The sequence below is a fragment of the Chelonia mydas genome, chromosome 6 (genome assembly GCF_015237465.2).
Source record: "Chelonia mydas isolate rCheMyd1 chromosome 6, rCheMyd1.pri.v2, whole genome shotgun sequence".
Lineage (NCBI taxonomy): Eukaryota > Metazoa > Chordata > Testudines > Cheloniidae > Chelonia > Chelonia mydas.
Window position 1 is genome coordinate 83,920,588 of NC_051246.2, and position 24,954 is coordinate 83,945,541.

Genomic DNA, 24,954 nt, shown 5'->3' on the forward strand with positions numbered 1-24,954 from the left:
CAATGGTAGCTAGCTGAACCCCCAAAGTCCTGTTGAACCTTTTGACCATCTCATCAGACTGTGGATGTGCCGGGCTGGTGCGAGTTTTGTGGACCCCTAGAATCTCACAACCCTGTTGAAACTCTTTGGTTTCAAAGTTTCACCCTGATTTGTGTGTAACTCACCCAGGATCCCAAATCTGGTGAAGAAATCATTCACAAGGACCTCTGCTACTGTCACAACCTTTTGATTTCTTATTGAGTAAGCCTCAGGCAGTTTTGTATAGTAGTCCCATAGCTACCAGCAAATATCAATTGCCAGCCTCTATCACAGGACAAGGGCCCAAGAACATCAATGGCAATGCACTATGCACTATTGCTCCTATACAATATTTAATCCTTAAATTCCAAGCTTTCCCACGGTGACTAGAAAGCTTTGACTGTGGTGTTCCACGGTTGCTGCGTTTGCAAGGTGATTCTCCAGTCACACACTACTCTACAATCAGGATCCTCTCTTTAGGAAGTTTTGAATTGCTCTTGGTCCATTCCTGCAACCTCACCCCATGGTTCAGTGGATGAATCAGAAACATGAGCACTTCTGTGAATTAGAGGAAGGGAGTCACACCCATTCCTTTGAGCAACTAATTCCTTGCTCTCCTTCTTAGGACAGGGTTTGCAGCAAGGCTGCATTAACAAGGCATCAGCTTTAACATGCATATGGCCAGGGCTGTGTGCTATTTTGAAATCATAGCACTGCAGTTTCTCCAACCATCTGTCAAGCTGTCCCTCAGGATTTCTGAACCTAAAGAGCCATTGCAGAAAAGCTTGATCTATCCTGATCATAAACTTCCTCCCATACAAATAGTGGTAAAAACATTCTATAGATTTAACCACTGCTAGGAGTTCCTTTTCAGGTGGGACAATAATTTCTCTCAGGAGAACGTAGACTTTTGCTACGGTAAGCTCTCAAGTCCCTGGAGTTCTTGTGTCAATACTTCCGCCAAACCATAAGCACCAGCCTTTCTGTCCAACGAGTTTTGAAACACAAGTAGGCCAAGACAGGAGCAGTCAGTGAAGCCTTTTTCAACTCTGAAAACACACTCTGAAAAACACTTATCACACTCTGCTGACCACTGAAATTGTTTCCCTTTCTCACCCAACTTATGCCATCATTTTTGCAATACTGAACCTTCTGTAATAGCAGAGCCGTGCAAAACTGTGTACATCTATAAGTGTCTGGGAGTTGGCCAGCTCTGTACCGCCTCAATTCTCTTTTGTCAGTGAAAATTCCCTCCCCACTAATTGTGTGCCCAAGTAGATTACCTTTATTGGAACATCTCACATTTCTTTGGCTTCAGTTTCAAACTGGCTGCCTTCAGCATCTCACAGACCTTTTGTAAATGGTTTGGTTCCTGTTCAAAGGGTTTATCATGCACCAGGATATCATATAGGGATAACAGACAGACTGTGAGGGACATGCCATGTACTACCCTCTCCATTAGCATTTCAAATATGTCTGGTGCACTGCACAAGACCAAAGCCATCACTTTATATTGCCACAAGTCTTGTTCTCCTGTGAAAGCAATTCCCTCCCCCCGTCTTTTGGATCCATTTCTACTCACCAATACTCACTTTTAAGATCCAGTGTGGAAACCCAGGCTGAACCTGCTATAGCATGCATGGTACTATCTATTCATGGTAATGGATAAGAATCCTTTAAAGTGACTTCATTTAATTTTCTATAGTCCACCCAGAATCTGGTGCTGCCTTCCTTTTTCTTAACCAGAACTATGGGTGAATCCATAGTCAAAGGTTCAATAATGTCTTCCTGATACATTTCCTCAATGTCCTGTAGTGCCTCTTTCCTTTTTTTTTTTTTTTTTTTTTTACTGGCAACCAGTGAGGTAGCTGTTTAATTGGTTGGTTTCTCCTAGTATCAATCTAGTGCTAGATCAGTGCAGTACAACCTATACCTTTGTTGGACCGGGAGAACAACTCATGATTCCTAACCAGAAGTCTCTTAAACCGTTCTATGGTTCCCTATTTAAGAATACAGCACTGTGCTGGAACAGGTTCAGTAGAAATTCTGGGAGCTCACCTTCACCCATTATAGTTTTCTTCTTTAGCTCTTTTGACCAGGGCCATTGATTCTTCTTCAAGTTGTGTCCCTATGGGTGCTCCATGTCAGGTGTGCATGCGTCCCAGGCACCTTCCGTCTGAGATTTTTAGGTAGCAGTGTCCAGTTGGCCTGCACATGTGCTCTACTCTGCCCTATGCTTTGTACCATGGCTATGTGGAGCTGCATGGGTGAAATAGCCTCGGTTCCTTCTCAAACACCTCGGCCTGAGATGGAGTCTCAGCAGTGTCCATCCTTGCTTATCTCAGCTGTAGGGTTTTTTTTCCATAGTTTTACTTAGCTTAGTTGGTTGTAATAGTAAAATAATTTTAAAAATTAAGGACCTTGTCCTTTCTGGGGGTTTTTTAATGCCTCTTTAAAAATGTTACTTTATACTTGTGAAGTATTTAGTTGGCCTTGTGGTAAGACCGTCCTCTTTTATCGCAGAGGCGTGATCACCAATGCGGGAGGAATTGTAAGGGTACAGACCCTGCCAGGACAAGAGAACTACTCTGCCATATATGCCAATGGGATCCAGTCTCAGGTGCTCACTAGATGGGCTTCATCTTTCTCAGTGGCTGGTAAGTGGATCAAGTATTTATTATTTAGTAAAGTATATTTGCAATGTTAACAGAAATTTGTCCAGGCCTTTCAGTGGCCTGTGGCTATACAGTGTGCTGTAGAAACAATGGCTGACTTTCTCCTTTTCTCGTTGTTTTATCCTCCATTTTCTTATAATCGCCTTACCATATTATTCCATTTGGACTATTCAGTCAATGATTGCTGCTGACTCTGCTACATAAAGCAGACTTGAGTTACTCAGACCCAGATCCTCAGAAGGTATGTAGGCACCTAACTCCCACTGAATTCAATTCCCATTGAGGATCTGGGCACCAGTACCCATTGACCAGTCTGTTACTGTTCTGAGTGTACCAAATGCTACAGCCTTCATCCTAGGAAAATGGCGCAAAAAGCAACCTTGCCAAAGGCCTCCAGGAAAATTCCTATCCTCATTTTGTGAGAAACTGAATAAAGAAAAGGGATTATGTAGGTCAGTAACATCACATTGTATGTTTTTTCATTTAGGGCCCTATCTTGTCCAGTGTTCAGCTCCCATAGGAATTCAGTACCTCACAGGATCAGGACCTTAGTTAGGTAATAATGTGCTTAAGTGTCTCCTTTGAACCTCTACGCTGCAGGTTCACATATCCTTAAAGAAAATTTTGTCTGTACAATCAGTTAACTGGCATTTGGTGATCTACCTTAATCTTAAAGGATGGCCAGTCAAGTTTTTTCCTCCTTTACCTTCCATCACACAGACAGATAAAACCTGGTCTTCTGTGAAACTTGTTCCTTGTCAGGATTTCAGTATATCCAGTAAATCTACCTGTAAGAAGAGACTCACCTATGTGTCTATTTTATCATGCCTGGTTAGGGCTTTCATTCTCTAAAGAGTATTGGGACGAGGAATTTTATAAAAGGGATTTTTGGCAAGCAGGGTCACAGGTATCACTGGATCAGGTGGAATATATCTGAGGATGACCCTTTGCAAAACTGTGGTTGTTCATTGCAGCTTTGGTTTCAGAAGTATACATCGACAGAAGAAAGCTTCTGTAGTTTCTGGACTATTATTTTACAGGAGAATTAAAATTTTCTGTAGTGCTTCCAAACTGTTTACATAAATTCTACCTGCCAAGTCTATGAGACACTAGTAATTCCCATAAGGTGGCCACTACAAATTAAGGCCTTGATTCTGAGTGGTGCTGAGTGACATCAAATCCAGATGGCTTCAGTGGGAGCCATTGCTGTCTGAGTTTGTCTTTTACAAATTATAAAACGTACCTGCCTTAGCTCACGGGCCATTATAAACTAGATGTGCTGTAATTATTTATCAATTGTACATTTTTCAAATTTGATTACTTTTTAAACACCTGCAATGTAATTTGACTGCAGTGAGATGCAATGAATTCATCTTTTCAATATTATACAGGGACCAAGAGTGGAGCACTTGAAGCAGCTGGAGGACCACTATCAACAGCACGCCCCTCTAGAGGTTGGAAACATTTCTAATAGATGATCTTCCCAAGGGAAGCCTTCCACACTATATGAGAAATGTACCCTCATGTGTAAATGGCTGCCTGATAGGGAAAGACTCAATCAACTCATCTTTTGAATAAAGTTACACGTATCAGTACTTTTTACCCAATATACTTAACAGGCAATATCAGGTAGCATTTGTAATCTATGAGGCTGATTCCAATCTCAGTTATACTGGTGTAAACTGGTAGAAACTTGAGTGAACACAGTGGCGTCATACAGATAACTCAACAAGGAAACCTGTTGTGTGCTCAGAGGCTTTTTCATTTCCATCAAGTGATTGATATGAAAATGAAGAGAATGCATTCCTTTTTAGAGAGGGAATTTGAGAGAGAGTTGTCTGTCTGATTCAGTGTACTGGTGAAGTTTAGATCCTCATACCATGGTGACGGGTGCACTGTCGAGGATAGACTGGAGAATTCTTGTCATTCATGCAGTTGTACTCAGTCTTGATCAGATCAGATATAGAAACATTGAAAAGGAAATAAGTCAATACCAAGTCATCGTTATTACACATTGTATTCAAAGTCAAGATGATCCCATAACTGCTCAGATGACAGTAGACAAAGCTATAGAAATGGTTTTCATTCTCCCAGGTTTGCCTGTGAGGAGGAACGACTGATGCTCACTACCACAGGTTTAAGGTTGCCATAACTTTACCAGTATTTGAGCCTGTGTATTTCTGAAAAACAAAGATGAATATAAAAAAATTAAGTGCCTGCTTTTCCCTCCACCAAATTTTACACTCAGCCATGTGTTTGTAGTTCAGCTACTGCACTTCAAAGAACCAACAGCAGCAGCCACGATTTTGGTCAAAGTCAGGAAAGTATGGAAAAATTCTGGCACAATATTGGAGTTGGAGTGGATACATTGGCAATGGACAGAGCCAGAAAAAAGATGGACAGTCTTGTGTGAATGCACTCTTGGGTGTAGCTAGAGGGTGTAATTCCTTGTCAGGATTTTCACTGGTCAAAGAATCAGTCCTTGCTGTGAAGACGTCTAATCCCCAGTCCATCTTGCCCCTCATGATAATTGTTAGAAGCACACATACATAAAGGGTTTGATGAACCTCAATCTACAGATCAAAACAAAGTAAACTCTTTACCAAGCTGAGTTTCTAGCAACCATGAATCCCTCCTGGCTCCTGGAGCATCTCCTTTCTCTTCACTTCTTCCTTCATGGAAGCAGCAGTATCAATTTTCTGTTGTGCTGCAACTAAATATTGTTACTTCATGTTGTCATAACTTGAGTCTTATATTCACAGAGTTTCAAAGACAAAGGACTTTGCTTTAAATTGTTTTTTGAAGAGATGAAGCAGTAACAATATTTTTCTCTGTCATTGTGTGTGACGAGTTAATAACATAGGGCCAGATTGTAGCTAGTCCTTCAGGACCATACAGGAGGGTAAGACAGTATAAGGTATACCTTACTCCAATGCACCGGCTACCCGTGCTGTGGATGGAAGCACAAAGGGAGGAGCAGCTGCTGCAGGGGCACTACACCCCTACTGCACCAGTCGGCAAGAAGGGATGGGGGAATGGACAGAGTCTTGCCTCCTCTTTCCTGCCCCCCAGACATACTAACTAGTGTAATTGCACCAGCATCCTGGGGGAAGTGTGCTGCACCACTGAAGATCAGAGGCAAGGTATATCTTTCCTGAAGGCAGGGAAAACTAGGAAGCACAGGACTCTGAGTTTGAGTCCTGTTTTGCTCCTGGGGCAGTATAGGTACGTACTCTTCCATATTTGGGGCAAAGTTACAACTGGCCCCATATTAACATTTGGGTGATGGAATGCCACTATGGGCCACCAACCTGTCTAACATTCATGCCCTGCAAAATTTCTTTCTTCTGAGAGCTTAACATTCTTTTTTAAACTATGTTCACAGTTGCCGCCTCTGGCAGAATCTGTCCTACATATTACTCTGTGTTAAGACCTTTCTCCTAAACTCCTTCGGAGGTAGAGTGTCACAGAATTTAGTTGTGCAAGAGAGACTGAGTCTGGTTGTGGGGAGGAGAGCAGGTTATTCACTTGCTACTCTCCATTGGGAGTAGCCCTGACTCCTCTTCCCACTGTCCACCTCAACCCCTAGCCAAGTAGCTGGTGCATAAAGGGGAGTTGAGATACACCATGAAAAAAGGGGCAAAGAGTCCTGTGGCACCTTATAGACTAACAGACGTATTGGAGCATAAGCTTTTGTGGGTGAATACCCACTTCATCGGATGAATGTCAACATGTATTCACCCACGAAAGCTTATGCTCCAATAGGTCTGTTAGTCTATAAGGTGCCACAGGACTCTTTGCCGCTTTTACAGATCCAGACTAACATGGCTACCCCTCTGATACATGAAAAAAGGATAGAGGAACTTTTCTCCCCCCCCCCCAAGTGAGGGGAAATCAGGGCTGGAATCCCAAGGAGCATTCAGAAAATTGTAAGGCTCACATACGTGCCACCTCTCACGCAGGACAGATGGCAAGATTAGAACCTAGCTTTTAACATCTTGACCTCTTCTAGCTTCAGTTTATGCAATTCAGCCTCTTGTTCCCTAAATAACCCTGCTGTTTCCTACATTCTAGATAAACGACTGAAGAAACTTCTTGAGAAAAAGGTTGGGAACAAAGGTAGGAACCCACATAGCCAACTCACGCAAAGAAAATTCCTGTTCCTTTGCCTTTCAATTAATCTAATTATCTTGGGTGTTCACAGACTGTAAAACGGATATTGCTTTTCTGATTGATGGAAGCTACAATATTGGGCAGCGTAGATTTAATTTGCAGAAGAACTTTGTTGGGAAAGTAGCTGTGATGCTGGGAATTGGAACCGAAGGACCACATGTGGGAGTTGTGCAAGCCAGGTATCTGCAACGTTATAAGAAAACTCTAGAAACTGAGTTATTAAAATGAGAAAGCTGAAACATATAAAAATATCCTATTCAGCAGACCTCTACTTGAGTAGTATAAGTTATAACATTCTGCTTAGGAACTGTTGTAGTTGAGACATCCAACTAAAATCAGTTTATTTGGGGGGACTGGATGGTTTAGGACAGAGGTTTCTAAAGATTTTCCTAATGTGAACTACTTTGTTAAGAGACAGCAAGTCTTACAGACACCTCCCTTTCTACCGATGATCCAGTAGTATCCCCATGACAACAGGAGCAATATTAAGGAAGTATTACTTTTTTTTAATATGAGTTAGCAGTGGAAAACAAGTAGAGCCAGCACCATGCTACCAGACAGGTCTATGCATACTACCAGCATGTTCTCTCTGGACCACTCTTGGTCCACAGACCTCAGGTTGGGTACTACTTGGGCTAGGATAATGGTAGTGGGACACAGAGCCTTTCTTTTCCAAGTCCCTAGTTCATACCCAACCCCAATAATGGTACATAGTGAATGACAGTTTGAACCACTTCATGGTAGTTGTTTCATCTATATGAAGTGTGTTTGTGGTTTCAGTCCAGTTCTGATTGGACTGGTGTCCAGTACACAAAAGCACAACTGGGACTAATTGACAACCACAATGAGAGACTGGGCATAGAGAGCAAACTGTCCTCTCATCTCCAGCAAGCATTCCTTTATGTTAGTTTTGAGGTGAGTTGATGTGGAAGGGTGAGAGAAGTTTGTCTTGCTGCCTGCCCTGTCCTTGATCTGAGGGGAGAGGACTTGGGCCTCCAGGGCTGCCAGCACCATTCACAGTCATGTAGTTCATCTTTAAAAAAAAAAAAAAAAAAAAAAAAGATCTCAGCAAAGTGGGGATTCTAAAACTTGGCCATTTTTGATATTATGGTCAGTAATTTTTAATACCACACAAAATGGAGTATCCTTGATCAGCTTATAGCAACTGATACTTCCAAACGTGTTAATGAAAATTGGAAAAAAAAAAAAAAAAGAGACTTAACATTGGGTTGTATTTTGGCTTATAGCATAAAACTGTCAGGTACCGCAACGGCCAACCCAATAGCCTAATGCTCTCACCCCCCACTTTAAAAACACCTCTCACAATTTTGTTTGCCTATTATCAGGATTTAAGTCCTGGGCAGCTGGTTATGTGAGGTGACTATTTTCCAAAGCCCAACCACTTTGGCAATTGCTTCTGGTCTAAAGGAAGTTTCTTCTAAACACGGAAATAGCTGGTGGATTAACAAGTGAGGTCTCTCCCACATCCTTCAACAAGCCTGTATTAAATTATAGGTACGAATACAGTCAACAAGAAACAATGATAGATATTGTGTGAATGTTGTGCAAAAAAGATACTAAACATTATTAAAATAGACACTGAACAAAAGGATCCAAAAATTTCTGGGGGTGGGGGAATTGAATTTCTTTTTATCAAGATGATGATCAACTACCATGTCAGCTTTTCCAGTTCAGTTGAAAAGAAAATTGTTGCAACATTACTTGCTGGCCACATTAGCAAAGACAACTTTGCTTCCTGGAGAATTATTATTGTTCGGCTTCATTTATTTGTAATAATTTACCTTCCAAACCATGGGATTTGTCAGGAAATTTATAAATAGCCAAAACAACTGTTTGAACTGAAAGGCTTGGAGAAAGTCTTATGTAATGGGTGTATGGAATACCGAAGAGAGATTAAGACACAGGGCTTGAGTCCTTCACTTAAAACAGGAACTCTCCTGGACTCAATGGAGTTACATCACTGCAAAATGGGATGAGAGGAGAATCAGTTCCAAAAAGTAGAGTAATTATCTAATGGGCAAACATGGCTGTCTTGGGGCTACATCCCCCAGAGTGCTGAGCAACTGAAGTCAGCTGGAGTTGAGTACCTTGATGAATCAAGCCTTTAATGGGAATGGATCATGGCAACTGCCCTCCAAAGATCCTCATATCTTTAAAAAAAAAAAAAGAAAAAAACAAAGCGGCATTAGGTCCTCGTCCTGCACTGGGATCCTCTTATGTAGATCCCACTCTGCATAGGCATAGGGGTCCATCTGATGCTGCATCAAGACCTTGACTTCATAACAGTTGTTCTTTTCAACTGCAAGTGAGACCAAATGTACTTCTTACAGTTCACATGACAACTAGTTTTTAATTTAGTGTTTTGTTCATCCTAGATTAGGAGTCAGAGGGTGAAATTCATTGCAGCTAAAATTTTCCTTTTTTTAAATAAAGAGTAACTAGCTAGCATACAAATTAAATTACTCTGAAACTATTTTCATTTAAAAGAAATTTAAAATATATATATATATAGCAAATGTTTAAGATCCAAATTCAACAATAAAAAAAAGTGGCCAAATTCATTTCTCACTTACTCCAATGTGACTCAAAAAGTAGTTCCATTTACAGAGGTATAATTGAGAGCAAAATTTGTCCCTATAACAGAATACAAAAACAGCAAATGAATACACTTTAAAATGAATGAAAATCATTCCCTTCTTACCTGCTAAGACCTCTGTTCTGAATTTGATTCCTTCTGCTGTCTTTGAGATAATCACAGATACTGCAAAGAGTGAGGGTTCCTACTTTGTTTTAAGAATTAATATCATTAACTGTTGCTGACAAAACTCAGAACCCTGAATTCTGCTCTTAAGCAGGCTAAAAGGCATTTCATTTATATTTAAGATTTGTCATGTATGTCTGTTTTTTAACTGGTTACTTTATTTTTCACATAGTGAGCATCCAAAAACTGAATTTTATCTGAAAAACTTTACTGTGGCAAAAGATGTTTTGTTTGCCATAAAGGAAATTGGCTTCAGAGGAGGCAACTCCAATACGGGTAGGTACAAATCTGATCAGAGACCGGATAAGAACTAATTGTACCCAAGGAATGTTATTGTTGTCATTTTGTTTTGTATTAAAATGTTGGCCTGTCCTAAATTCAAAGTTTTTAGAAGATGAAGTTCCACATAACATTGCCCCACAATACAAATGTGATAGTAATTTCCACTGTTTAAACAGTCACGGATTTCTTCACAGGGAACAGCTTCGTTTCCTGAAACAAATATGTATCATTTATAGTAGAATGATTTTCAGACTGTCTGGGGTAATCAGAGCATATCAAAAAAGAGTTTCTGAAGGGAAATGAAATACGAGAAGAAGAAGAAGAATATCTCAAATATATACACATTAAGTCATGAAGCAAAGAGGAACAGTGCCCTCAGTTCAGTGGTGGTAGTAAGCTGGTACAGTCAGGTACACCGTACCATTAAGACATTTATTGCCAGCATGCCATACCAGAAAGATATTTTCAAGAATGAATTGTAGAGCCCTGCGCAGATACAAATTTATACTCGTGGCTGCGGATATCCACAGAAACAAATTGGTATCCGCTGAACCGCAGGGCACTCCTGGGAACTGCAGCGGTGAAAAGAGCAGAACATGGGGCTGCCACTCCCAGGAGCCAGCGCCATTCATTAGCAGCTCCTTTGGCACAGCTGTACTGCCTCCCAGCCCCACCTCCAGCCCTTCTACACAGCTGCATCTCCTGTCTGGGGTCTGTACAGCCCTGCCGGAGTACAGGGCTGGGGGCGGTACAGCCATGCTGGAGGAGCTGCCAGTGTGGGGTGTTGGCTCTCGGGAGCGTCAGCCCCAAGTTCTGCTCCTTTCACCACTGCAGTTCCCGGGAGAGCCCTGTGGTTCAGCGGATACCAATTTCTATCCACAGATATAAATTTATATCCGCGCAGGCCTCTAGTCACAGAACATTTTTTGTGAGAGGGGGTGGGGTAGGAACCGTACTGGTAAGAGTTAAAATCTGCTTCCACCACTGCCTGAGTTTCACCCTTCCACTTCAAGTGAGCTTCCTTGGAGTATCTATTTCCACAGGGCTGACTAGACCTACACGTAAAGTTCCACTTACTTTTGATCAGTTGGAAATTATTGTACTTTCTATTGATTTGTGAGTTACAGGCCACTCAAACTTCAGTGTTACCTGGAATTCCCAGAAGAAAATTTTGCTATTACACTGGGATAAATCCACAGTAACTTCATACATGGCAGTGGAGTAACTCCAGATTTACACCGTACCAACAGAGAGGAATTTGTGTCTCAGTCTTCTAAGGTCCTTTTGAAAATTCTACATTTTAGAAAGATCTAAGTCCTCCAACTAGGGTGGCCAGGTGTCCGGTTTACAATCAGAAAGTCCAGTCAAAAAGGGGACTTGATGGTGTCCAGTCAGATCTGAACCACACAGGGAGAGGGGAAAAGCAGCGAGTGACAGACGGAGGAGGAAATAGGAGCTAATGGGGGGGAAGGACCTCAGGGGGAAGGGGCAGGGCAGGAGCGGGGCCTCCAGGGAAGAGTTTGGGCCAGCGGTGAGGCCTGAGGTGGGGGTGGGGGGCAGAAGAGGGCAGGGGCAGGTCCTCAGGGGGAATGGGAGATCCGGCACTCCTGCTGGCGTGTCCGTTTTTTAAAATATTACAAAGTTGGCAACCTTACCTCCAATCAGAGTAAAGGAAATTCTGGAGCAAGAATAGGGATGTTTCTAGGTTGGTTTATTGTTTTGAAGGTCAGTGTACTCATGTTTGTGTGTTACTCTCCCAGTCAAGTTAGTGTGAAAAACAATTCAAAATGTTTTAAAAAATCCTTTAATTTATAATCCTGGCAGTACAGCCAGGAAAGTTCTATCTGATTAACTAAAATTACGAATCCTAGAGATCTATTAAATCTTTCCACAAGATGTTTTTAAATTTCTCTGTAGAGAGGTGGCATGCCCAGTCTCTGGTGTTCCCCTCAGTTTGAACAGTCTTTACCCGCTATAGAAAGGGTTAAGGCCAGTACTACTCAGCTGGTACATAAGAACATAAGAATGGCCATACTGGGTCAGACCAAAGGTCAACCCAGCCCAGTAGCCTGTCTACCAACAGTGGCCAATGCCAGGTGCCCCAGAGGGACTGAACCTAACAGGTAACGATCAAGTGATCTCCCTCCTGCCATCCATCTCCACCCTCTGACAAATAGAGGCTAGGGACACCATTCCTTACCCATCCTGGCTAATAGCCATTAATGGACTTAACCTCCATGAATTTGTCCAGTTTTCTTTTAAACCCTGTTATAGTCCTAGCCTTTACAACCTCCTCAGGCAAGGAGTTCCACAGGTTGACTGTGCGCTGGAGTGAAGAAGAACTCCCTTTTATTTGTTTTAAACCTGCTACCCATTAATTTCATTTGGTGGCCCCTAGTTCTTATATTATAGGAACAAGTAAATAACTTTTCCTTATTCACTTTCTCCACACCACTCATGATTTTATAGACCTCTATCAAATCCCCCCTTAGTCTCCTCTTTCCCAAGCTGAAAAGTCCGAGCCTCTTTAATCTCTCCTCATATGGGACCCGTTCCAAACCCCTAATCGTTTTAGTTGCCTTTTCGGAACCTTTTCTAATGCCAGTATATCTTTTTTGAGATGAGGGGACCACATCTGTATGCAGTATTCAAGATGTGGGCATACCATGGATTTATATAAGGGCAATAAGATATTCTCCGTCTTATTCTCTATCCCCTTTTTAATGATTCCTAAAATCCTGTTTGCTTTTTTAACTGCCGCTGCACACTGCATGGACATCTTCAGAGAACTATTCACGATGACTCCAAGATCTTTCTCCTGATTAGTTGTAGCTAAATTAGCCCCCATCATATTGTATGTATAATTGGGGTTATTTTTTCCAGTGTGCATTACTTTACATTTATCCACATTAAATTTCATTTGCCATTTTGTTGCCCAATCACTTAGTTTTGTGAGATCTTTTTGAAGTTCTTCACAGTCTGCTTTGGTCTTAACTATCTTGAACAGTTGAGTATCATCTGCTAACTTTGCCACCTCATTGTTTACCCCTTTTTCTCCAGATAATTTATGAATAGTTTGAATAGGATTGGTCCTAGGACTGACCCTTGGGGAACACCACTAGTTACCCTTCTCCATTCTGAAAATTTACCATTTATTCCTACCCTTTGATCCCTGTCTTTTAACCAATTCTCAATCCATGAAAGGATCTTCCCTCTTATCCCATGACAACTTAATTTACGTAAGAGCCTTTGGTGAGGGACCTTGTCAAAGGCTTTCTGGAAATCTAAGTACACTATGTCAATTGGATCCCCCTTGTCCATATGTTTGTTGACCCCCTCAAAGAACTCAAATAGATTAGTAAGACATGATCTCCCTTTACAGAAACCATGCTGACTTTTGCGCAAGAATTTATGTTCTTCTATGTGTCTGACAATTTTATTCTTTACTATTGTTTCAACTAATTTGCCCGGTACTGACGTTAGATTTACTGGTCTGTAATTGCCAGGATCACCTCGAGAGCCGTTCTTAAATATTGGCATTACATTAGCTATCTTCCAGTCATTGGGTACAGTAGCTGATTTAAAGGAAAGGTTACAAACCATAGTTAATAGTTCCACAATTTCACATTTGAGTTCTTTCAGAACTCTTTGGTGAACGCCATCTGGTCCCGGTGACTTGTTACTGTTAAGTTTCTCAATTAATTCCAAAACCTCCTCTAGTGACACTTCAATCTGTGACACTTCCTCAGATTTGTCACCTACAAAAGACAGCTCAGGTTTGGGAATCTCACTAACATACTCAGCCGTGAAGACTGAAGCAAAGAATTCATTTAGTTTCTCTGCAATGACTTTATCGTCTTTATGTGCTCCTTATGTATCTCGATCGTCCAGGGGCCCCACAGGTTGTTTAGCAGGCTTCCTGCTTTTGATGTACTTAAAAAAATTTGTTTTGTTATTACCTTTTGAGTTTTTGGCTAGCTATTCTTCAAACTCCTTTTTGGCTTTTCTTATTCCATTTTTACATTTAATCTGGCAGTGTTTACGCTCCTTTCTATTTACCTCACTAGGATTTGACTTCCATCTGTTAAAAGATGCCTTTTTATCTCTTGCTGCTTATTTTACATGGTTGTTAAGCCCCAGTGGCTCTTTTTTAGTTTTTACTGTGTTTTTTAATTTGGGGTATACATTTAAGTTGAGCCTCTGTTATGGTTTTCACTCTAGTCACTATACCTTTTAATTTCTGTTTAACTAACTTCCTCATTTTTGCATAGTTCTCCTTTCTGAAATTAAATGCCACAGTGTTGGGCTGTTGAGGTGTTCTTCCAACCACAGGAATGTTAAATATTATATTATGGCAGATTTCAGAGTAGCAGCCGTGTTAGTCTGTATTCGCAAAAAGAAAAGGAGTACTTGGGGCACCTTAGAGACTAACAAATTTATTTGAGCATAAGCTGAGCTGTAGCTCACGAAAGCTTATGCTCAAATAAATTGGTTAGTCTCTAAGGTGCCACAAGTACTCTTTTTATTATATTATGGTCACTATTTCCAAGCAGTCCTGTTATAGTTACCTTTGGACCAGATCCTGCACTCCACTCAGGACTAGATTGAGAGTTGCCTCTCCCCTTGTGGATTCCTGTACCAGCTGTTCCAAGAAGCAGTCACTTAAAGTATCGAGAAATTTTTCTCTGGTACAGAAACCCAATTTCCCAATTGTGAAATAGCTTCCTCAAATTCTCCTTTTCCTGTTCAAAACTAGGAAAAGCCTTGAAACACACAGCTCAGAGATTCTTCTCTCTGGAAAATGGAGTACGAAGAGGGATTCCTAAGGTCATCGTAGTTTTCATAGATGGCTGGCCCTCAGATGATATAGAAGAAGCTGGAATAGTGGCCAGAGAATTTGGCATTAACGTATTCATTGTGTCTGTAGCAAGACCCACAACTGAGGAACAGGGAATGGTTCAAGATGCTGGTTTTGTTGACAAGGTATGAGAGAATGTCCTCAATGTATTTGTAATTTACTCTTCACTCATGGGTATTACATACTTCAAATGACTAAGTTTCCTCCAGCCTGAACTCCAAATGAAAAAGTCAGACATATGTAATAGAGTTTTAAAAGAGTTTGTCAACCATCTTGTAGAATAGGTGAATTATATCCCCAGTATAGAATTCTAAAGGATGGTTAGCACTCTGTAGGAAAAATGTCACTATTAAATTCTAAAAGGTTTTTGCTATAATTTTTGTATAGCCCTCTTGGTTTTATGCCATTAAATTATATGAGACTCCTCCATAAATGTTGAAAAGGCCATTTAAAAAAAAGTTATTTAGAGCCAGGTTTTCTACTCATTTTTGTGGACACTGTTTCGCCTCCCACAATTTTATGCCCATCCTTGCTTGCTAACAAAAATAATAGTAACTAGATACTTACCTGATTTGTGATTTCATACAGACATCTGACTATATTTGTTGCTATCTACAATTAACAGTACATACAAAATTGTTTTTGCAAAATCAGAATCAATCACAGAAAATTAGGTAATTATACTTTGAAGCAAAATCTAGATCCCTCCATGCTTTACATACTTGTATGCCCATTAATTGTCTCTTTATTCAACATTTGAAATGTATAATTAGAACTTCCAGCTTTTATCCTTCATCTTTTTATGAATACTGCTAATTCTTAGAGAAGATCAGCATCTACAGCTACCATTAATTTCAACTGGAATTCCAGGTGGTCAGCATTTCAGGGAGGCTGGTGGGGGGAAATCAGACCCTAGTTTCCTATCAAACTATTAAATTAAATTATTTATATACACCTTTAATAATACATTCAACAGAAATCTCTGTATGCATGTTTTGTTTTTAAACAGGCTGTCTGTCGAAATAATGGCTTCTTCTCTTACCATATACCCACCTGGTTTGGTACTACCAAATACGTAAAACCTCTTGTCCAAAAATTGTGTTCTCATGAGCAGATGCTATGTAGCAAAACTTGCTACAACTCTGTCAATATAGCTTTTCTGATAGACGGCTCTAGCAGTGTTGGAGACAGCAACTTCCGCCTCATGCTTGAATTCATCAGTAATGTTGCCAAAGCCTTTGAGATCTCCGATACTGGTTCCAAAATTGCAGCTGTGCAGTTCACCTATGATCAACGCATGGAGTTCAGCCTCACTGATTATGCCACAAAAGAGAAGGTTCTCTCTGCTGTGCGGGGCATTCGTTACATGAGTGGTGGTACCGCTACTGGTGATGCCATTTCTTTCACAACCAGAAACGTGTTTGGACCTGTGAAAGATGGACCCAACAAAAATTTCCTTGTTGTTTTGACTGACGGTCAGTCGTATGACGAAGTTAGAGGTCCTGCTGCTGCGGCACGCAAAGCAGGTAAATGACTGAAACACAACAAAAGAAACTGGAGGTCAATATTTCACACTCCTGTAGTGTCTTTCACTGGCCAGGGTGTGTGTGTGTGGGGGGGGGGATGTGGATGACAAAGAAGTTTGTAGACATTAATTCAATCTCGTTTTGCCCCCGTGAGCTAGTGAAGTGTTGTTGCCCCTTTGGCCCAGTTAGCCACAATTCAGGACCTTGCAAAGGTTGGTTGTTAGGGTGAGAAATCAGTGATATGAGTTGGGTGTATTCTTGTGCAATCTTGTTTATTTATAAAATAGGCACACAAAGGCTTGTTTCTCTAAACATAGTCGCAACAAACAGCAGCAGACAACTTTCTTACTCAGAAATCCGCAAGCTATCTGCATTAGCTCTGGCCGGCCACACAACCTATTGCCTTGGGCCATCACCTCCACTGTCTACAGCTGTTTTCAATACATGAAGGAGTTTGATTGCTCCTTCTGTAGAACCTGAAAGAATACCTGACACACCCACTGACTGTCTTTGGATCCAAGAGCTCCCTGATGGCAGCCATTACTAGCACTTTTCAGCATAATATATTAACTCCATTTTACAAAGATGCTAGCTGAGGTTAAATGTTTTCCTGTAGGTCACAGAGCTAGAAATAGAAACTAGATTTCCCCATTCCCTGTCCTCTGCTCTAAATACCAAACAACCCAACCCATTTTAAATAATTTTATATGACACTTCTAAAGAAAATTATCTGAATCAGTTGACATTACAGTATTTGAACCAAATAGCCTGTTTTCAGACTGGAAAATTTCTTGCACTCTACTCACCAAAACTACAGATGCAATGTATTGGTCCTTTTCTAGTCATTGCTCTTTAGCTATTTTCCTGTCTCATTATGTACGGTATAAATGTTGTAAATTTACATAAGTAAGTAAAAGCAGGTTATTACAAATTCAGAATCTGAAAGAAGAAAATACTGTCAGCTCAAACTCAAGGCCTGTATGGTATTAAACTAGACTACTACCATCATTTACTGGGGAGGAAAGTGGTTTGGCTAAAGAGCCTCCCTTGAGAGAACTGACTGAGCACAATAGTGATTCAGTCTTACTGTTCAGAAAATCTTTCAGTGATTAAATTGGTGTCTAGTACACAGTAGATCAGACTTCCATTCCCTGTGTCCAATCAAAGTTTAATGATATCATTACTTCTTTCATAGGCAGTATTATAAAATATCTAAAATGCTAGCCTTATAAGTTGCCCCATGCTTCTTACTGTAAACTTGTTTAAGTTTAAGCAAAAAACTTCTGGTTCCAAATATTTAGGACCCAATGTTGCTCCTGCTGAAGTCTAGTGGAAAGAGTCCCATTGTCTCTGGCCAGCTGCATGTACTGAAACACGCTTTTTTTTTCGGGGGGTGGGGGAGGGAGGTCGAAATTAATCCAGCAAATGTAAAGCTGGAGAGCTATTTTCCTTGTATCTACAAAGTTCTTGGACTTACATGTGGTCTCTTTTTATTATAACACTATAGATATTACAGTCTTCTCTATTGGTATTGCTTGGGCACCATTGGATGATCTGAAAGACATGGCCTCTGAACCAAGAGAGTCGCACAATTTCTTCACAAGAGAGTTCACAGGACTGGAGCAGATTGTTCCTGATGTTATTAGAGGCATTTGTAGAGATTTCTTGAACTCTAAACAGTAGAGGAAAGGCTGTTGGTCACTTTGTTGAAACTAAATCAAGAAAGCTGGGAAGGTCTTTCTACAGTTCAAATATCCCATTCTTTTAATACACAGTCAAAGTCTTGGGATAAGATACAAAGAATCACACTCTGCTTTCTAAACTCAAATAAAAGCTTCCAGGGACATCATTGCAAGTTTTGCTTGATTAGGGACTGCAGGATTTTGCCAAAAGCAATTTTAAATGTATATTAACTTTAAATATAAATCAAGGGCTGTTAAGCATACGTTACATTTAAGGTACCAGACATCAGCTGTATGTATATAGAGAAAATACAAGGTAACTTAGCTCTGACATTTGTGGGCTGTCATTTGCTGAATGTCTCCTCACAAATGAAAATTAATATACTTTTAGATATCTAACACCTTGTATACAATATATACAGTTGAAGTTTCTTGAATTATTCCAAAAGGCTCTCTCACTATTGTGATGAAAAGACAAGATGGGGAACATGTAGTTTTCACAGAAATGTTTTCAGTGTTCCATTTGTGCAACAGCTACTTCAGCTACTATTACAATGGATGGTTTGTAAGAGGTTGTGTGTCAGATTAAAGCAATCTATTGGATGAGAGCTTTCTACAGCAATGACACTAATTTGGCTGGTAGATCTAGTTTCAAAACAATACCTGGTCACTTTCATCAGCTCCCAAGGAGTAATCCTATCAGATGTTTAGGCCTAGATCCTCAAAGGTATTTAGACACCTATTTCCCATCAATTTCAATGGGAGATAGTTTTGCCCAAGGCCCAGATGGTCAAAGCTATTACACATCTGTCTTCCCACTCCTATTAAAGTCGATGGCAAAATTCCCAGTAAATTCAATGGGCCTGATTTTCTCCACTAACTTGCACGTTGGGTAGTCATTTACATGTGGGAGTAAAATGCTACCATACTTATTCAATAGTGTTTTACATTGACATTTTACAAGTGCAAATGACGAGACAAAGTTCCAGGCAGGGCCTTAGAGACTTCAGTTGGAATTGAGGGCATACAGACTGACATCCAAAATGAGCTCAGATCGCTAACCTTAACTTGTCTATAGTAAGTTACTCAACCATGTGGAGGGGAGGTAAGTAGGAAGAAAGAAAGATAGAGGATATCGTAGCCAGCAGGTGATAACTTTTAGAGCAGTTCTTTATGAAGCCACTTGAAACAGATTTAAACCCTCATTGTTTTTAAAATATGAAAAATAGCTTTTGAAAATCTCTTCCATTTGATTGTGTCTATATTTGCATCCATACATGTGGTTAAAATTATTTTAAAATTCATTGTAAGGCATCTATCAAATATCTGAAGTGGACAATACATTTTGGCCCAAATATTTTTTTGTAAGCTGCTTCCTAGGTAGTAAGCTTTTGTTACCAAACCAGAGCACTTTCCTGTTCAACTATCAGTCTGGGGTTTCTTTCATTTTTCTCATTTTGTGCTCTTGGTTGTAAAATGCTAAGCAGTTACGAATGATACAGAAGGGATCCTATTTATCAGGCTTTTTGTAGTGTATATTTTTAATAACTTATGACTGGCTATATATTACACTAAACATGAATGGCAAGGATGCCTTGTATTTTTCTATTAATTGTTATCCTTAATTCTGTATATGTTTATAGATATACAGTATTCAGGTATTCCTGTATGAATCATCCAGGTATTCAAAGTAAAATATCAACATTGTGAAGACTATAAACATTTTAGCTCTCTTTTGATATGAAAATACACATACTGCAAGTAAACTTTTAGACTGAGATTGCAGCTAGATATTTTAATATTCAGTAATGCAAAAAGCATTCTATGTTGAACCCCCGTAATACATTTTTGAATACATCAATAAAGCAATCATAAAGAATCCAAATATCAGTATTGTTTTAAATTATTGAATTGCATTAAAAAACCCCAAAGTGAAAGGATACTAGTAACATCTGTCCATGATTGTTGAGTCTACTAATAGCAAAATTATAACAATATTCCATGCTAAATATGATGGTAAATGTAAATAACTGAATACAAACACACTCACCAGTTAGTGAATTTACAAGTTCTGTGGTGCACAATTTTTTTCTGTTTGTTGTTGTTGAAGGGACAACCACAAAGCTTTTCACAGACACAGCCCTTGAACACACAAACAGGTCAAGTTTGGATCTTTAAAACAATGAAATATTTAATTGTAAATGTCTAAAAAGGTACGAAATGTGGCCACAGTCATGCATATGACCTTCTCCACCCTAGAAAAAACTTAGCCATTGTTCTAATGCTTGTGAAATTCCACAAATGCTAGCAATTGTCTACACTAGGGCTCCTACTGGAAGTGTGTTTATCGCTGTTGTCTGTGCTTGCACTGAACAAGTCAAAACAAGAAGACATGGTGCCAAAATGCTTGTAGACTAGTGCTAGCCAGCAGTGGGAGAGTTGCTAAACATTTAAGTGTTGATGCAGCCAATGAGGGCAGATTGCACTCTTAGTACAACCCCAATTACTGTAAGCTCAGGAACGAGTGTGCACAAAAATTCTTAACCCCACCTCACTAAAATGTACATGTAGGGCAAAAGTTGTGAGCACAACTACTGTATGCTGTAGGTGCAAAATGTGGGCAGAATTACTGCTTGACCAGGTGTGAGGTCAAACGGGAAATGTCAGGGGGAAAGGGTGCTCTTTCTGGGTATAAAAGGCTCGGTCATAAGAAGAGCATGTTGCAGCAATAGCAGACACACAGAGAAGGCACCTTACTTGAGCTGTGAACACTGGGAGGCAGAATAGTATAGTGAATTAGCTGAGTAGGTTGCTCACACAGTTTTGGGGTGGTCTTCTGCTCTATCATAGTACGTGTGCATGTAACTACTGTTAGATCTGTTCCTATGCAACTCCTGGTCATAGGACATACAAACTGTTCCCCCTGTGGAGACTATGCCCAGTTAGCAGTGGCAGTTTTTCAAGATCAGGTGCTTCAATATCTACCTGAAGGACAGAAGGTAGACAACATATCCCAGGAGCTGCAGACAATGCAGTAGCCTGTGCTGACCAGGACTCGAAACATTAGGCACACAGGGTAAAATTTTCAAAAGCATCAAAGCGACTTAGGAGTCCAAGCCCTGTTTCCTAAAGTGATGTAAGCCTTTAAGGCCAGCTTTTTAAAGATATTTAGGCACTAGTAGAATGTTCTAAATCAGCTAAGTGCCTAATTCCCATATGAGAATTAGGTGCCTCAGTCTCTGTAGCTTTAGGTGCCTCAATACCTTTAGAATGCAGCCCATGGGAGCTTAACGCTCATTCAAAGGCAATGGGACCAAGGTACATAAGTGACTTTGGAAAATGGGATGTGGGCTCCTAACTCACTTAGGCACATTTGAAACGTTTACACCCTATGCAGTTCCTTACAGCTCCTAAGCGTCAGACAAAATTATGGACAATAAAGACTTTCCCATTCCCCATGTTTTGCTCCCTATGAACAATCTGGTTCTCAGTCACATGAGTAGGAGGCAGGACAGAAAAGTACTCAATTGCCCCATTTTACAGCTGTAGATAGATGGTTATTGCTGCCAGATTTCCCTCTTCCCTTTCTGTTACATTTTGTTTCCTATGCTGCACACCTGTGTTAATTTCAAAGAAAAGAACAGTTGGGATGTACATAGAGGCCAGATCCTGGGTCCCCCTAGCCTCCCGAGAGAAGTCCCATCTGCACTGGGGCATCTTTGGATGGTGTGAAGTGGTTACAATGGAGGTCTGCTTCCCCCCTCCTTGCTGGTACAAGGGCAGGGTCTAGGGAAATGGCAAAGGCAGCCACCATAATGTACAGCAGTCTTCATAGTGATGCACTCAGGATCTGGGAACAGCAAATGTAGCTCAAAACCAGCTTTTGTATCCCAACCACAACCTGAGTGTAATAAGGCCAGACCCAAGCGTCATACCCATGTGTTGTTATGGTTAATGAAACTATTCCATACTGAACTGGCAAGGAGCAAAATAATCCTAAGTAATTGTCCTACTGTGACTAAGACACAAAAAGAGAAGCTTACTCACCCCAGGCAGTAACTGTAGTTCTTCAAGATGTGTCCCACTATGGGTGCTCCACTTTAGGTGTGTGAACGCCCCACACACTTTAATCAGAGATTTTCATTTGCAGTATTCATTTGCCCATGTGGTGTGAGAAACTTTATCCTTCTAGAACATTGTGAAAGGAGGGTCTGCTATTAAGGCCCCAATCTCTCAGACTCTGTGGGCTGATGTAGTAGCCATTCTGACCAGGTGCCTGGATGGACCACACTGAGAATGTCACGCTCCACGTAGACTGCAAGAAATAGGGCAGACAATCCCCAAAATTAGTGGTTTATATTCTATAAGAGAGCTACCAAACCAGTATCAAAAGAGCTTCTGTAGCACCCCACTGGTTAACAAGAAGCCAAACCCTCCCCTTTAGGCATTCCAACCCTTGGCTCCCTTCTAGACAACCAAGTTTAATATAGTGTGTTTGGTGAGAGGCAGAAAATGAAGGCAGGCATTTCTGACCACTCTGAGCTCCAACAGGTTGATATGAAGATTGGATTCTTGAGGTGGCCATCTGCCCTGCCCTGCCCATTGGGGTGCACCTCCCAACCTAGCAGAGATGTATCTGTGGTTATGGTTACCATTGGTGTTGGTTGGAGGAAGGGTACCCTCTCCCCTATATTGTGATGAACCTTCTACAATACTAGGGAGCATCTGACCTGTTGAGGAACTGACACCTGTTTGTCTAGGCTGTGATTGTTTGGCAAGTAAACTGATCTGAGGCACCTCTGGAAACAGTGAAGGAATAACTTTGCAAGTTCTGTCACAGAAGTGCAAGCCACCATGTGACCTAGAATTTGAACACAGTTTCAAGGGCTCTGACAAGGTTTGATAGTGTCATGAATCTGTCCATGGGGAGGAAGGTCCTGGATCTCAGAAACTATGTTCTGAATGGGAGTCAGTGTGGATGTTCTCACCTTCACCTGGAGACCCAAGTCCAAGAACAGAGAAAGCACTTTCTGTGCGGCGGACAACACTTCTTGAGATGAGCGATTGTTCAGTTGTCACTGAGGCACGGGAACACTATGATCACCTGACGATGCATGTATGCAGCCACCACCAATAGAACCTTTGAAAACACTCTTGGAGCCAAGGAGAGATCAAACAGGAGTACCTGATACTGAAAATGATCCCGGCCTATGATAAAACACTGGAACATTCTGTGGGACAGGTATTGCTATATGGAAGTATGAATCTTGAAGGTCAAGGATCAAAAACCAATCCCCTGAATCTAGAGAAGGACTTATAGCTGTCAATCAACATCCTGAACATTTGAGACCTCACAGATTTGTTTCGGAGTCTTCAATCTAAGATAGGTTTCCACCCTCTGCTTTTCTTCAGCATGAGGAAGCCTCTTCCCTGTGCTGAGCATGGACCAGCTCTATCGCTCCTAAAGGAAGAAGGGAGTTTAGCTCCTGTCTTAGTAGGAACTTGTGAGAAGGGTCCCTGAAGAGGGATAGGAAGGGGAATGAGAAGAGAGGGAGGTCAAATGGATGGCGTAGCTTAATGATACTATTTCCAGCATCCATGTGTCCAAGGTGATATGCTCCCATACTTGCTGGAAATGGGAGAGCCAGTCCCCAGATGGGGGGGGTGGGGAGAAGGGGGGAGGAGAGGAGGGCAAACTGTTGTAGCTGAAAGGTTAAAGAGAGAGAGGAGGGTTCAAACCCTTGATCATACCATGAAAACTAGGAGATCTCTGCCAATTTCACAAAAAGAGGCTGAGACTCAGGCATGAGAATCCTGCCCAGATAGTATTTTTAGAGCCTGCTCCCTTAGGGAAGTACCCAACTCCCAGTGAAGCCAGAGCTGGCCTCTAATATATATCAGTAATCTGAGTATTGAAAAATGTGAGTCAAGGGTAAAGTATTTTGTTCTGCAGTGGGTTGATAACCTGAGTGATGTGCAATTTCTTCCAAAGATCACAAATGAAAAGACAACACAGGGTTGAGAAATTCAGTGAAGACTGTGGCAAAAGATAGGAAAGAACTAAATTTGACAGAGACAAAGAAACTTACTGTTAATCAGTTACTACTCTAAACTCATGGAGATTTCAAAGCGAACAAACTTTAGCAGCAAAATGGTAGTTACACTAGCAACTCACAATTTGCTAAGACTGGAATACAAGGGGTTCCATTACCAACAACTAACCCAATTCACAAGTGAAGAACTTCAGGAATTCTCTGAGACCCTATCAAACAGGCAGACCATGTCCTGAAAAAAAACAAAAACAAAAACAAAAAAAATACCATAGCATATGTAAAAGTAGAATGAATTAAGAATGAATTATATTGAAATTATAATTCATTAAAGAAATGCTACTTGAAGGATTTGTTGAAATACAGTTGTCAGGAAGAGAAACATTAAGGAGCGTGAGACAAGGGGTCCTCAAACTAGTTAACTGAGAGCTCCTACTGAGCTAGGAGATTGGTAAACGTTAGTATGCAAATAAGATATGTATGTATATTTGTCAGTTTCTGCTTTCTTTTGTCTCTTATGTTAAATTGGCTTTGCTTAGCTGTATAAATAAGTTATCTTGAACCGCAGAGAAGGGCTCACATCTGGGTGCATTAGCAAGGCGCTTTGCTAATAAACAGAGTGGTCTGACAAATTATGTGAGTCCTGAATCTGACTTTGACAATTTGGAGGTTCCACCGAGATGACAACCACCTTCACTGGGGCCGTGTGACTCCTGACTGTTCTTAGGACAGCCGTGGCAAGCTGGCACCTGGGCATTTGGCCCGAGCTGTCCTCCACCAGAACGGAAGGGTGCATGACCACAGTGAAGTCTACGCCATCGAACCTGTTGGTTCCCACTCTGTTCTGGTAGGGATCCCGGGATCTGACATCAGGAATCTGGTCAGGTAATTATGTCTGTGTTTTGTCC

General features: G+C 40.9%; 1 protein-coding gene across 1 annotated transcript in view; it reads left to right on the forward strand.

The window, feature by feature from the left end:
* Nucleotides 1–20,043, forward strand: part of COCH (cochlin) — a 42,935-nt gene extending 22,892 nt beyond the window's left edge. The window contains 8 exon segments of the mRNA XM_037900538.2: nucleotides 2,542–2,675; nucleotides 4,085–4,147; nucleotides 6,768–6,812; nucleotides 6,898–7,045; nucleotides 9,821–9,924; nucleotides 14,687–14,913; nucleotides 15,798–16,314; nucleotides 17,822–20,043. Of these exon segments, the coding sequence (XP_037756466.2) occupies nucleotides 2,542–2,675; nucleotides 4,085–4,147; nucleotides 6,768–6,812; nucleotides 6,898–7,045; nucleotides 9,821–9,924; nucleotides 14,687–14,913; nucleotides 15,798–16,314; nucleotides 17,822–17,997 (1,414 nt within the window). The 3' untranslated portion in view covers nucleotides 17,998–20,043.
* The last annotated feature ends 4,911 nt before the right edge of the window (nucleotides 20,044–24,954 follow it).